General features: G+C 58.3%; 1 protein-coding gene across 1 annotated transcript; it reads left to right on the top strand.

Moving 5' to 3' along the window:
• The first annotated feature begins 502 nt into the window (after positions 1-502).
• On the top strand, positions 503-12,309 carry OVOL1 (ovo like transcriptional repressor 1). Its single transcript, XM_025446053.3, has 4 exons — positions 503-902; positions 7,761-7,978; positions 9,862-10,051; positions 10,265-12,309. The coding sequence occupies exons 1-4, from the start codon at positions 803-805 to the stop codon at positions 10,558-10,560; spliced, it is 804 nt and encodes a 267-aa protein (XP_025301838.1). The 5' UTR covers positions 503-802; the 3' UTR covers positions 10,561-12,309.
• Positions 12,310-13,191: the final 882 nt, after the last annotated feature.

The raw sequence follows: 13,191 nt of genomic DNA, 5'->3' as shown, positions 1-13,191 counted from the left end.
CCTCCCCAGGCGCCCGGGACCCGCAGAATCGGGCCGGCCCCGTCGGGCGAGTTTCATTTCATCACCTGCAGAGCGTGCGAGCGCGGGTGCACATAACGTTGCCCCCGCCGCTCCTCGGCTCTCTGAAACTCCGAAGCTTCCGTTTGCCAACGCTAGCGCTCCGGGTTGGGAGGTCCCGGGAGGGCGGCGGCCCGGCCGGCGGGGCAGCCGGGTGCTGGGTACCCCGCGCCGGCACGCACTCCCCCGTCGCCGTCCCCGCCCTCGCCCGGCCACCCCGCCCAGGCCGCGAGGCCACCTCACCCGCAGCGGAATGGAAACCGGTTCGACAGGTAACAAATAGGTGGGTTGTCACCGTTATTTCCCAACGCATGCGCCGTCGCTCCCCCGGACGCTCCAAGCTAATTAGCTCAGATCACCCCCCCACCCCGCCCCAGCCACCGACACACACCGCCGCGAGCCAATAAAGCGTGAACCCGTCCGTCCGGCTCGCACTTTAAGACTTCCCGAGCGGCCGCGGGGGACGCCAGTCGAGCCGGGAGACGCTTACCTGCCGCCTCCCCGCCGCCCGGCGCACCTGGCTGCAAGGCCTCCGCTCGGAGGGCGGGCGGCGACGGCCCCGCGGAGTTGCCAACGGGCGCGCGCCGTCCCGGGCACGGTCTCCCCGCAGAACGTGCGGGCACTTCGGCGACTCCTTCCCTGACCCGCACGCTCCCCTCCCCCGCCCCAGTCGGCCCGGGAAAGGTGCGACCGCTCCCGGCTCCAGTTACGGAAGCGGACGGTTCCGGGCCAGGAGGATTCGAAAATGCCCCGCGCGTTTCTGGTCAAGAAGCCGTGCGTCTCCACGTGCAAGAGGAACTGGAGCGAGCTCCCCGACGAGGAGCGCGGCGAGATCTACGTGCCAGGTGAGGCCAAGCCCGCGGCCGCGAGCCCTCCACTGCCTGGTGCGCGGCGCGAGCGGCGGGGGCCCGTCCGGGCGGCGGGAGCGCAGAGCGCAGCGGCGCGAGTCAGGCGGCGAGCGCGGCCGGGGCGCCCGATTTAATGTTTAAGCGGCCGCGGCCCCGTTAGCCCGCGGCGCTGGAGGAGGGGAGCGGAGCCTGGCGGCGGGAGAGGCGCCGGCTGGGGGCGGGGGCCGCCGGGAGGGGGCGAGAGCGGTTCCCAGGCCGCGCGGCGGGGCTGGGGGCAGGCGGGTCCGTGGCGCACCGGCCCGCGCGGTGCCGCCCTCCCCTGCACCGGCCGGAGCCGCGGCGCAGGGGAGGCAACGGGGTGTGTCACCGCTCAGGCGACCCTCCACTCTCACGTCGTAAATCCAGAAAGCTGGGACTTTTATGAGGCGGGAGGAGGGCACTGGAGCGATGCCACTTGGGGGGGGCAGGGAGCGAGCTAAAGTTTCGGCCTCAATTGGTGCAAAATGTAAGAGAAGACTCATTTAAGTCACCTTCACTGATCTCTCCATTTTCCCACACTCTGGTGGCCAGAAGGTCGTGTTGGGGGGAGGGGTGCCCGGCCAGCCGCCCCACAGAGTGAGCTGAGATAGTGGGGAAGGCGCCCGGCTCTACCCCGGCTTGTCCGGAGGACCGAGGTGGGATCAGGTCTCACCACTAGTAGAAACGCGCCTACTTGCAGAGGACGTGGTTGCAGAGGACACAGTTGAGTGGAAAGTGTTTTTAAGGAGCCCGGCCCACAGCCTGGGGACCAGGCCCCCGGGGCGGCTGGTGCACCCAGCTTGTTTTTGGAGGACGCCTTGACAGCGCCCGGGTCACCTTTGAATGAGTAACCCGAGTTGTTTCCCTCTCCAGTGGCATCTTTCCCTGGAGGTCCTGAGAACACTTTAGTGCCTTCTGTCCCCCACCAACCAGAAAATCTTGAGTCAGGAGAAAGCCAGCTTCCCTCGGAACTCCCCCTCCCCTCGCCTTGGGGGTGGGGCGGGGGCTGCGCAGCACACCCTGCCCAGCGCCTCCAAGGGGTGGGGGGGGAGGTTGTAATTAACCAACCGACTTTGACCCTTGATCCGCAGGCTCCGTGGCACCGCCCCAGGCCTTGTAGAAAAGCGGTGAAATGAGGGCAGTGAGGGGCCCTGTAAGGGCCCTTGCCTCAGTTTCTCCCCTGAATAAATTGGTGGAGATAGTGGAAGTAGTGGTGAGATCTCTGTGGCCTGATCCGCCAGGATCCAATGGCCTGTGGAGCTGATGGGATGTTTCACAGCTTAACTTTATCTCAGGCGCCTTGGCGCTGCCTCTACAGCCTCCTTAAAACAAGGGGAAACTGAGACCAAAAGGCAGGTGAGCTGCCTGCTTACCTGAGGTGGATTAGGGTGTGGGCGCAGGATTCTGTTTGTAGTTTCCTGCCTGACCAAGTTCGCTGGCAGGAGGGTTGGGGTTGATGGGTGCTCTACCTCCAGAAGCACCAGGAGAGGAACGGAGCCCCCCTCGGCTCCAGTCTCCTCCCTCACCTGTGTTTGTCTTGCTGCTTAGCTACTCCTTCGGATCTGATAAACCGAACTTGCACTGTGTGAAAGGTGAGCCGAGCCTTGCGGGAGACTCCGTGTGCTGTTATTTTTAGTTTTATTTCACATCCCAATCAGTAACAGATCATGTGTTGACTCTTACAAAGGACAAAGAAATTCCGTTTGTTCAAATCATTGACTTCCTTGCATCCCAACACAGTTCTGGTGGCAGCAGCTAGTGGGAGTGGTGGGGGAAGCCTACCCCCCAGGGGCTGTCTCATCAGGTGACCCGGAGGAGGGCTTCTGGGTGGTCTGTGCCCCCGGCTGCTGCTGTCCAAGTGACCGGAGCTGTGCCGGCCTCTCACTCCACAGGATGGGCCCCGGTCGGGGTAGGGGTTGAAATGCGGAGGGCGCAGGTGAGAATCTGCCCCTGTCATTCTGCAGAGGGATAGTCCTATGGAGTGAAGCAAAGGGTAGAAGACAAAGCACTAATTTAACCTCTCAAAGCCATGTGGCCCACTGGAGAGTTTTCCCACAGGTTTTGGAAGTGAGAAAGGGAATGTTCTCGGGCCACGCTTGGGTGCCTCAGATGGCTGGAGAGTGGGGAGTGTGTTTTGTGGTGGCTTGTCCCCTGACTGAGCCATTCCATCACTAGCCGACCATGACCCCAGGAGCTGGCTGGGCACGTTTCCTTCACCCCACCTCACAGACTCAGCACGTTGTGACCGGCTAAGCATTGACCCCGTTCCCACTGGGAGAAGCCCTGGGGGAGCTGGGGAACAGAGAAGCGTTAGCAGTCTGACCTCCCTGACAGGGCCCTCTGAGACCCTTAAAGCATCTGAGAGGCCCTGGAAGGAGACATTTTTACCGACTGAAGCTCAGGGCTCCAGTCTGACCAGCACTCCAGCCTCTCTCCCTGGGGCACAATTCAAGAAGTTCCCACCCCCAGGATAGAACCTTTTCCTGGCCTCACTCTCCTGTCAAAGCCAAGGGAAAAGCCCAGAAGTGGGCACATGGGGCTGAAAGGTCGTAGTGGAAGGGAGATTGCAGGCTATCCTGGGATATCCCATCTGGGCCCAAGAGCCTGGCCTGAGCCCTGCACTCCCCGCCCCTCATCTCCCAAGGCATTTCTCCTTTGTTATGTCAATATTAATGTGCAGGGAGTAATGCTGGCTTCTTGGGGAGGGACCTAAGCACCTGGGCCCAGGGGCTAAATTCCATCTTTTGGACTGAAGGGGAGGCTGAAGAAACAGATGAAGCCCCATGCTCCCAAGCCCTTGGCTGAGCCACCACCAAAAGCCAGTAAGGTACTTGAGGGTAGAGGAGCCTGGGAGCAGCCTGGAAGCAGAAATGATGCACTTCCAGATGTGGACATCCCAGGGCCTCTTCCAGGCCCCCTGGCATTGGGGCCTCTGTAGCCTGTCCTCCCACTTCACGACCACCTGCCTACCCCGGGGAGGCAGCCAGGCCAAGGTATGGGACACTGGAGCTGCTCAGCCCGGCTCTGATTAGGCAGTGCAGGAGCCGGAGCTGCTTTTGGGCCAGGCCAAGGTGGGACAGGCTCCTCAGTCGGCTCTGGGCCGCAGAGCACAGGTGTGCAGGTGGCAGGGAGTGGGTGCTGCGGAGGATGAGGACTCGCCTGAGGGTCGCTCTTCTCATTCCTGGGAAGTGCTGGCAGCAAAGGACATGTCTGCCATACTCTCCAGGGAGCAAGGCTGGGAGCACAGAAAGCCAGACCATGGATGGGGACAGAAGAACAACTTGGGCCTGGGCAGTGGCCTGGATGGGGCTCCTGCCTATCCCATAGGGCTCTGTCCCAGAAGCTGCCAAGTGGTTCGCTCCAGACCGGGGTGCCCCTGGATGGACTCCCTGCAGACCGCTGGTCCCAGAAAGAAAGCAGGAGAGGGCAAGCCCTCCGGGCACAGGGCAAGGCTAGAGCCAAGCGTGGCCACTGCGGATGTCCACCTTCAGCAGGTCTGGGGTTGCACAGGGGTGCCCAGCCCTGTGCTGGCCGGAAACAGACACAAATGGAAGGGCAGGCTGCAGCTGGTCAGGGCCACCCCCTCTGGCACGAGGCTGAGGGCTGAGGAGCACGGCGTCGACTTCACATGGACCCGCTGTGAAAGGCAGTCAGGAAAGGGAGACAAAGATGGCCTGAGAGAGAAACTTGGCATCCGCAGCACAGAAGCAACAGGCTGAGAAACAGGCCCGTTGTGTTTCCAGGGCTGCCCGCCTCCACCAATTGGCTGGCACTAGCTGCCTTTCAGGTGTTGCTGGGTGACCTGCTGGGGCAGGGGAGGCAGGCGCAGGGGACCCCTGCCTTTCCTGATAAGGGGGCAAGGCCATCTAACAGCAGCGTGGGTCTCCACTGTGGCCCCCCATTCAGAGCTGAGTTACACGTACCCCCCACCAGGTCAGCACCAGCACCACCCCCATGTGGTCAGAGGTTAGGCGTCCTCCTGTCTGCTTCACCTGCTCCCCCTAGAGAGCCAGCACCAGGCCTTGTGCCCAGCCCTGACCTGAGGCCCTGCTTGGGGTAGCAGCCCTTGGGGAGAAAGCTGCCCTGGGCCCAGGCCTGCGTGTCCTCCAGTAGAGGTGAGCTGGACTGCCAGAAGGGGAACCCGGGAACCCCTGAGGGAGTAGGGAGAGGGCCAGGCTGGCGTGGCCTGGCCCTGTTCCACAGCCGTGGGCAGGTGATGCGTAGCCACAGCCACCCGCCTGGCCGGAAACATCTAATTAGGGGACAGAGAGCAGCACCAGCAGGACCCAACCAGTTCTGCTTCCTGCCTCCTACCACCCAGTGATACCCGGTGACAGGAGCGGCATGCCGAAGAGCAATCCCCCGTGCGTGCGGTGGCAGCAGGGGCATGCTCACGGGGGTGGCAGGAAGACAGGTTTGGCGGGGTGGATGGGATGAGGCAAATATCCCCACCCTGGCACCCTGTGGCTGCCCATGCAACCTCACCCGCCCCTGGCTCAGGGTAGAGGCAGCTCAGAGGCCAGACTGGGCAGGCTCCCTCCCGGTCCCCAGCTCCTTGGCACCATCATGTCCAGGTTCCTGTGGAAGGGGAGAGGCAGGCGCAGGAAATAGGTCTTCTCCCAGACTGGCCTGGATCCTCAGAACCCTCACTGGGAACACAGCCACCCATTAGTGGAGCATGGGAGCAAAGAGTGACAACTCATTTTGAGCACAAACTGGTTAGCCCTCACCTGCTGCCACTCTTCCCTCTGCTGCTCCCTGTGCTGGTGGTATGGCCAGGCTCCAGCTTTCAGGAGCTTCACTCACGCTACCCAAGCCTGAAAGACAGAAGAGGGTAGAGGTTTTTGTGTGTCCCGACCTGGATTGACAAATGGAAATTGTCACTCAGCTTTGAATTCTTGTCCAAGATCTCCAGTAGCTGGTAAACTGGCATCAGAAGCTGCCAACACTCTGACACACCCCTGCCCTCTCCCAGCCATCACTGCGGGAAGGCCAGAGGGACCCCCAGAGCTCGGGCCTGACGTCCAGCCTCCCAGGGTTTGGAGAGAGGCACCAAGCCAGCTCCAGCTCCAAGGCCGGGCCAGGGCCAGGCACTGGTGAATCAACTCCCAGAATGAGGTGGCTCATTAAAGTCCCCCGGACAGACGGACGCCAGTGCCAGCAGAACGGGTTCTGGGCGGCAGACGGGCGCATTCTTCCCTTGTCAGACCTTTGTTGTGTTTTGAGGGGGCGAGAGCCAGGGCCTCTCCCCAAAGGAAACTTCGAAACTTAGGTGCTTTCATATTCATGCTTCTTCCATTAGTAGTTCCTTCTGCCTCCAGCCTCACCTGGGGGGTCCCAGGAGCAGTCCTGGGGCCGCCCTTCCCTGGGTTCCAGACTCTGAGGCACAGGGTGCACAGGGCCTAGTTCACAGGTCTGAGACCTGTCTTCGGCCTCCTGAAGCACATTCATTCTTTCCTATTCCCCTCTTGATTTTTCCTTTCAAAGCTTGAAAAATGTTCCTTTCTTATGGGTTTTAAGTATGGCTGACCCCTGAACAACAACACAAGTCCGCACACAGGTCCACTTACACGTGGGTTGTTGTTGTTGTTGTTGTTGTTGTTGTTTTGATAAATAAAGCACAATACTGTAAATGTACTTTCTTTTAGGATTTTCTTAATATATTTTCTAGCTTACTTTATTGTAATAATACACAGAACATGCAAAATATGTGTTATTCGACTGTTTCTGTCCTCGATAAGGCTTCTGGGTAACAGTAGGCTCTGAGTAGTTAAGTCTGGGGGGAGTCAAAAGTTATATTCAGATTTTTTACCTGGGGGGGGTGGTCAGCACCCTAACCCCAGCCTTGTTAAAGGGTCAGCTGTATAGAGTTTAGCCTTTTGGGAAGAAAAATACCAATAAATTAAAACATTAGCTAGTTTGCCCAGCTTTGGTCAGCTTTGAGACCTCTCCCCTCTGTGTCACTCAGGCAGCTCTTCCTCTTCTCTACTCTGCAACTGGGACCAGGCTTTTCTGGCCCCGTTTAGTGTGAGGTGTCTGGTGTCTGTCGTGGGGAGCGGCTGCGTCAAGGGGCTGCCAGGTATCGGTGCTTTGGAGGGCGGAGGTTGGGAGCCCAGCCCTCACTGTGCCACATCGAGCAAGCGGTCCCTGCTGTGGGGGAGGGTTGCATAATAGCTGGGCACAACGCCCAGGAGACTGTTACACCGCATCCACCTGCTGCTCCCTGACCTCCTCCCTGCTCCACCTCACCTGGCCTGTTTGGCTGCCAAGCTTGGCCAGTGGGAGTGGGGAGCCTAGAACCCTGATGAGCTGCAGCCAAAGACGCCAGCCAGTGTGGAGGACCACCCAGTCCCCCTAAGGCCAGCAGCTAAATCGGCCTGAAGAAGCAGCCTAGGCTGGCGTAGGCCACCAGGGACCCTTCAGGAGCAGGGATGAATCCCTGGGCACAGGGCCTCCAATGCTGCCCCTTGTCTGTGCAGGAGCATGGATGAGGCCTGGAATCCAGAGGGACTGGCCCAGGTGGGGCAGGCAGACAGCTCCGGACGGATAATTGGCAGGGCAGGTTCAGTCCTCCCAGTTCCGCTAAGACACAAATTACTCAGCGGGCAGGCCTGTGGGCTGTGGTGCTTGGCGGGCGTCACCTGTAATTACCTTAATGGGGCAGGAGGGAGGGGCAGCACATATGGGTGGGGGGCAGTCCTCTCTGCCATGTGCCTGCAAAGGGCATGAAGGCTCCGGGATCCAGGCAGCCCACTGCCAGGCAACCATCCTGAGAGCCCACTGAGTCCTGTTCTCCCCCCACCTAGCCCCTCACCTGGCTGTTTCTTTTCTCTGTAGTCAGCCTGGGCTTCTGTCCGCCTCAGCCCTACCAGGAGCCAGAGCCGTCAGTGGCTGAACCCTCATCTTGCCCCCTGGTTTTGGACATGAGCCTCCGGGACTCCAGCTATGGTGTGGTCCCTGGGCCCTGTGTGGTAGCCCAGCTGCCCTCTGAAGACATCAGTCATTTGGCAGAGCCCCAGAACAGAGACCATGGCTTCCTACGCACCAAGATGAAGGTACTGAGCCTCACATTGTTTCTGGGGACTAGGAGCGTGTCTCTAGACCTGTGCCCAGCCCACAAGACCAGGCACAATGAGAGCTAGGCAGAGGGCTCGCCTTGGATCGAGGTCCAGGCTTCTGTAGAGAAGTGACCCCAGCAGGGCACAGATGGGGGTAGAAAATAAGAGAAGTGGCTCTAAAGCAACAATGTCCTGCATTGGGAAGAAGCAGCAGGGTTCCAGAGACATTTCACCCTTTGGAGTCCATTCTAGGTCTTGTTTCCATTTGTTTCTGGCCTTAAGGGGAGCCACCTCTTTGCAAGTCCTAGAAAAGCAGGAGACGTGAGCCCAGCTCAGCACCTTCTCCTGGGTTCCCATCCATGCTGTATCCAGAGTGAATTCTGGAGTGCACTTGGGGTTAACCACCCATTGAGGCACATGCCTAGTGGTCTCCACCTAACCCAGGTGTGCAACTTCCAGCTGCATGGAATCTAGGGCAAAGTCTGGGGAGCTACCCACTGTACTCAGCCTCAGCAGTCCAGTCCTGTTCCAGTCCTGTTCCAGTCCCGAGTGTCTGAGGCAAAGGAAACTTCCTGCTCTCGAGGAGCATACAGACAGCAAGGCTGTCCCTGGCTAGGCCTGCATTCCTAAAAGGTCTAGGATCTGGAAGCACCTGGCAGCAGTGATCTAGTGGAAGAGTTCTTGTAGTGCTCTTCTGTGTGCCAAAGGCCTGAAGAAAGCTGGCAGTGAATGCTGTTCCTTCCTCTCTGCCCTGTGTAGGACAAGCGTGTGTGGTAACTAGAGGGGAACCACTCAGACGTGTGCTCATTGGTTGGCCAGAGAGCCAGCACATGCCCTTGAACCCCTGTGGCCTTCCTCTCATCCCTTGGACCCTGGTCCATAGGGAGGACATGGAGAGAGAGCAGAGGGCCCAGGATGGCGGATGTGCCTGAGGAGTGAGTCCTGACTCGAAAGGTCTTGACTAGTCAGCAACAAGGGGCATTCCCCAGGGGCCAGAAGCAGTAGAGGAGGAGGGGTGGTGTGACCTAGGAAGCCTAGGGAGCTCAAGAGGAGTTTCCAGCAACAGGGCCACCCACAGAGCACAGGCAGCCTCTGGACATTAATGGACGTGGAGGGTCAGGACCATGTCTCCCTGTGTCGGCCAAACACCTGACACTCTGAGCAGCATCCTTCTTGAGGGGCAGAGGGTGGCCAGAGATTTTCTTCCAAATGATCCAGGGCCAGGGGGAGGTTGGGAGGGAAAGATAAAACAAGATTGGCCCTTTAGGGGGTCTCAGTACTCGTGGTACTCATCTCCACATCTGAAAAGATTGGAGATTTTCTGTAGTTAGAAAAGAAATGGAAGAAGGTATTTATAAGCAAGATGGTGGTGAGGATGGCAAGGGTCCTCACATCCTACCCTGTCACGCCTGGCTCAAGAAAAAGCAAGGGGCTGAGCTGGCCTGCACTGGGACTCCAGGCTCAGAGCAATGGCCTTGGCCTAGGAGGGCTGCCACAGAGGCCATGTCCCGGGCATCCCCCTGTCCTACTGCATAGAATGAGAACAGACAGGGCGACAGCAGCAAGCTCACTGCTCACTCAGTGAAGGGAGCCCTTTCTAACAGGTGATGTGACCCCGGCTGTTTCTACAGGTATAGTCAGTTGCCCATCTCTAGAGATTGTAAAGGAGCTGGCTGGCAGCCTTGAAAGGGGATTTGGGGACCACAGGAGGCTGGACGATGGACCCAAAGGTTCCTTCCAGCCCCAGTACCGCTGATCTGTGAGCCTGCGGTGCAGAGGTGTGGCCTCTGCAGGGCGAGCTCGGTTCTCCCCGAGGGGCTGGGGGCTGTATCCTCCCAAGATGCCCACCTGCAGCCACAGCTCCTCCTCCTCACTTGCAGGTGACCCTGGGGGATGGGCCCAGTGGAGACCTCTTCACCTGCCACATTTGTCAGAAGGCCTTCACCTACCAGCGCATGCTCAATCGCCACATGAAGTGTCACAATGATGTCAAGAGGCACCTGTGCACCTACTGTGGGAAGGGCTTCAATGACACGTTCGACCTGAAGAGACACGTCCGCACCCACACCGGTAAGAGGGGCTCCAGCCTGGCTTCGATAACAGGCAGCCTCAAGAGGCACCTTGGAGCTCAGGGCACAAGCCCTCCTCAGCTCATCAGTTCTGTCACTTAGGGAGCTGGACACGGGACACGGGAAAGGCCTCCTCCGTTCTTCTTTCCCCCTAGTCAGGAGGCCTGGCCTTTCAGTGTCAAGTCCCTGACACCCAGCCCCCTCCTCCCTGCAGGCGTGCGGCCCTACAAATGCAGCCTGTGTGACAAGGCCTTCACACAGCGCTGCTCTCTGGAGTCACACCTCAAGAAGATCCACGGCGTGCAGCAGAAGTACGCGTACAAGGAGCGGCGGGCCAAGCTGTACGTGTGTGAAGAGTGTGGCTGTACATCCGAGAGCCAGGAGGGCCATGTCCTCCACCTGAAGGAGCACCACCCCGACAGCCCACTGCTGCGTAAGACCTCCAAGAAGGTGGCTGTGGCCTTGCAGAATACTGTCACCTCTCTGTTACAGAGCAACCACCATCTCTAAGTGGCCTGGCCCGGCCTGGCCCGATCCCCCCTCCTGCTGCCCCTCGCGGGATGTGGTGACCAGGACTGGAGCCCCCAGGCACACTTGCTCACTCAGCCCCCGTGCTGAACTCTGCTCACGTTTGCATTTTTGTCTCGTGGGCAGGGGTCTCTCCAAGCCTGGGCCGATGTGTGTGAGTGTGTGGCAGGAGCCGGGCCCAGGCTGCCTTCAGTTTGAGGTGGCACACCTACAGAGACAGGCCTCCCTTCCCAGAGGAGGTACATGAAGATGCTCCTGTGGCCATCTTCCTCTGGAGCCCAGGGGTGGGGACCACTGGTGCCCTGTGGACAGCAGAGGAAAGGGCAGCCCAGCAAACCTAGGTGCTGGGGGAGCTGGCCCCTGCCTGCGCAGCGGTGTGTCTCACGTTCAGGGCTGCTGGGGCAGGGTCCACCCTTCCGACAGGGAGACACACATGGACGAGTGCGCGCACACAGGAGGCCTTTCCATACATCACCTCATTTTTAGGAAATTGACTACAAGGTGCCAAGGAAGTCTTATTTCCTTTTTTTAAAGATGACAAATGTACAGATATTAATATATTTTTGGTGCCAATGGTGGCTATTTTTAAGAGAGGACGGAGCTGGCTTTTCTCCCTCTCCATGCAGTTCTATTTATCCTGGACATTTCATACTTTCTCTGTGCCTTGACTCTGGGGAGTAGGGGGCTGCCCCGAGCCACCCCTACCCTTCATACCTCCTGAGATATTTAACTGAAGACCCTCCTCCAGCCCTGCCTGAGGGATATGCTGTGCTTTCTCTCCTTCCCCTTCCACTGGGGTCCATGCCACAGTGGCTCTTCCTTGACCCTCAGGGCTGCCTCCCTCCCACATCCTTTCAAGGCATGCCTGGGGGTTACCAAGAGCTTGCTTGCCTCCTAATAACAGACCTTTTGTGGAGCAACTCACCATTGCGAAGGCCAAGAGTTTGTCCAGCTGCAGCTGCGGGAGAAAGCCCACAGGGTGATGAGTCTGATACGTCCAGAGTCCACCATTTGAGACACTGAGAGGACAGGGCCAGGCTGCAAGGCCTGTCCTTTTCCTTCTTGAGTGGAAAACCCTAGGGCCGCAGCAAAAAATTGGGACAGAATAATAACCAGACCCATCAGAAGCCTCTCAGGAGGACGATATTAGAGGGCTGACAAGTTCTATTTGTAGCCTATCTGCGGACTGTTTTTCAAACAGCTAGGCTGGGTTGTGAGCCTTCAAGGAGAGCCACCCCGGGGCTGGTTGGCTCCATCTGAGGAAATCGGCCAGGCTCTACTGGCTTGGCTGTATTTTCTGCTAAAAACAGGAAAGGGGTGTGGGTCAAAAGGGAGAGAGGGGCAGGGCTGGAGGCAGCCGGCTGAAGAATGAGAAGGCGAACTCTCAAAAGAGGTCCACAGGACGCAGTGGGCTGGACTGGGCAGTGGAGCTGAGCCCGAGGCAGAACCAGCCCAGAGGCTGCTGCTGAGGAGGAATCGGGTCGCTTTCTCGGACAGCCCTCTGACGGTGTATAGATTGTTTTGGAAGACTCCTGTCTTATTTTACTTTAGAGTGTCTGGGAGCTGCTGTATTCTGGAAGTTCTATAACATTATCTGGAGGCTCTGTTTCGTTTACATTTCTGTATCCCTGTGTTATTGCAATCTGAGGGGGTTCCAACGCTCTGTGTTGTCTATTTTATTTTATAACTTTCCCCTCAACTATTAAAATCAGAGAATTATTGTTTTCTGCATTTCTGCTTTTTTGTCTCATAGGCCTCTTTTTCCACCTGCAGGGAAATTAATCAAAACAGTTGTTGCATTCTAGTCAAAGCTTTACCCTTGTACAGTTACCAGTGAGCCTTGAGTCAAGACAAGAATCTGACCAGCAGAGATGAAGCAGCCTGCCCGTGGTCTCGGCAGTCAATGCCTGCTGACCCTTGGGCCATAGCTTTGCTGTGGCCGTGGCAGCAGGGCCTCCCCTGAGCTTGCTTCACCGGCCCGAAGCTCTCATACCCAGACATGGCTCTCCACCAGGCCAATGTAGTCACTCGGGCTCCAGTTTTAGTTTCTCTTCCCACCATCCTGCCAGGGCCATAGAAGGAAGACTGTGATCCCAAATGATGACACAAAGGTCTCATCGCTTCCAAGTCAGACACCTAGCTCTAGGGATGGCCACATTTGCAGAGCACTTGTTCTGTGCCAGGGCGCACTTATTCACCCACATTAGCTCACTTGATCTTTCAGCCACCGTCTGGAAGATGCTGCCATCATTGCTGGCAGAGAGATGTTAGGTAGTGGGCCCAAGGCCTCCTGACTGACTGGTGGAACTGGGATGTGAACCAGACAGCCTGGCTCGGGGACTATGCTCCAAGCACCTTGTGCTCTGTTGCTACAGAGACCAGGGGGCAGCATGTACCTCTAGGCAATTCAAACTAGACAAGAATTTAGAGATTTACTGGCCTTCACTATCACCTACCTAGGATCACCTGGGGAGATCTGATCACTCTGGGTACTGTGATACCCAAGGCTCAGCTCACTGTTCTTCCAATGTGCCCCTTCCAGATGGATGAGGAAGAGGTGGTTGCCAGGCTTGGGATGTGAGGTTCCAGGAGGTGTGAAAAGGGTTAGTGCCC

Source organism: Canis lupus, chromosome 18 (assembly GCF_003254725.2).
Source record: "Canis lupus dingo isolate Sandy chromosome 18, ASM325472v2, whole genome shotgun sequence".
In the NCBI taxonomy this organism is placed as follows: domain Eukaryota; kingdom Metazoa; phylum Chordata; class Mammalia; order Carnivora; family Canidae; genus Canis; species Canis lupus.
This window is presented reverse-complemented; position numbering and strand designations above follow the sequence as displayed.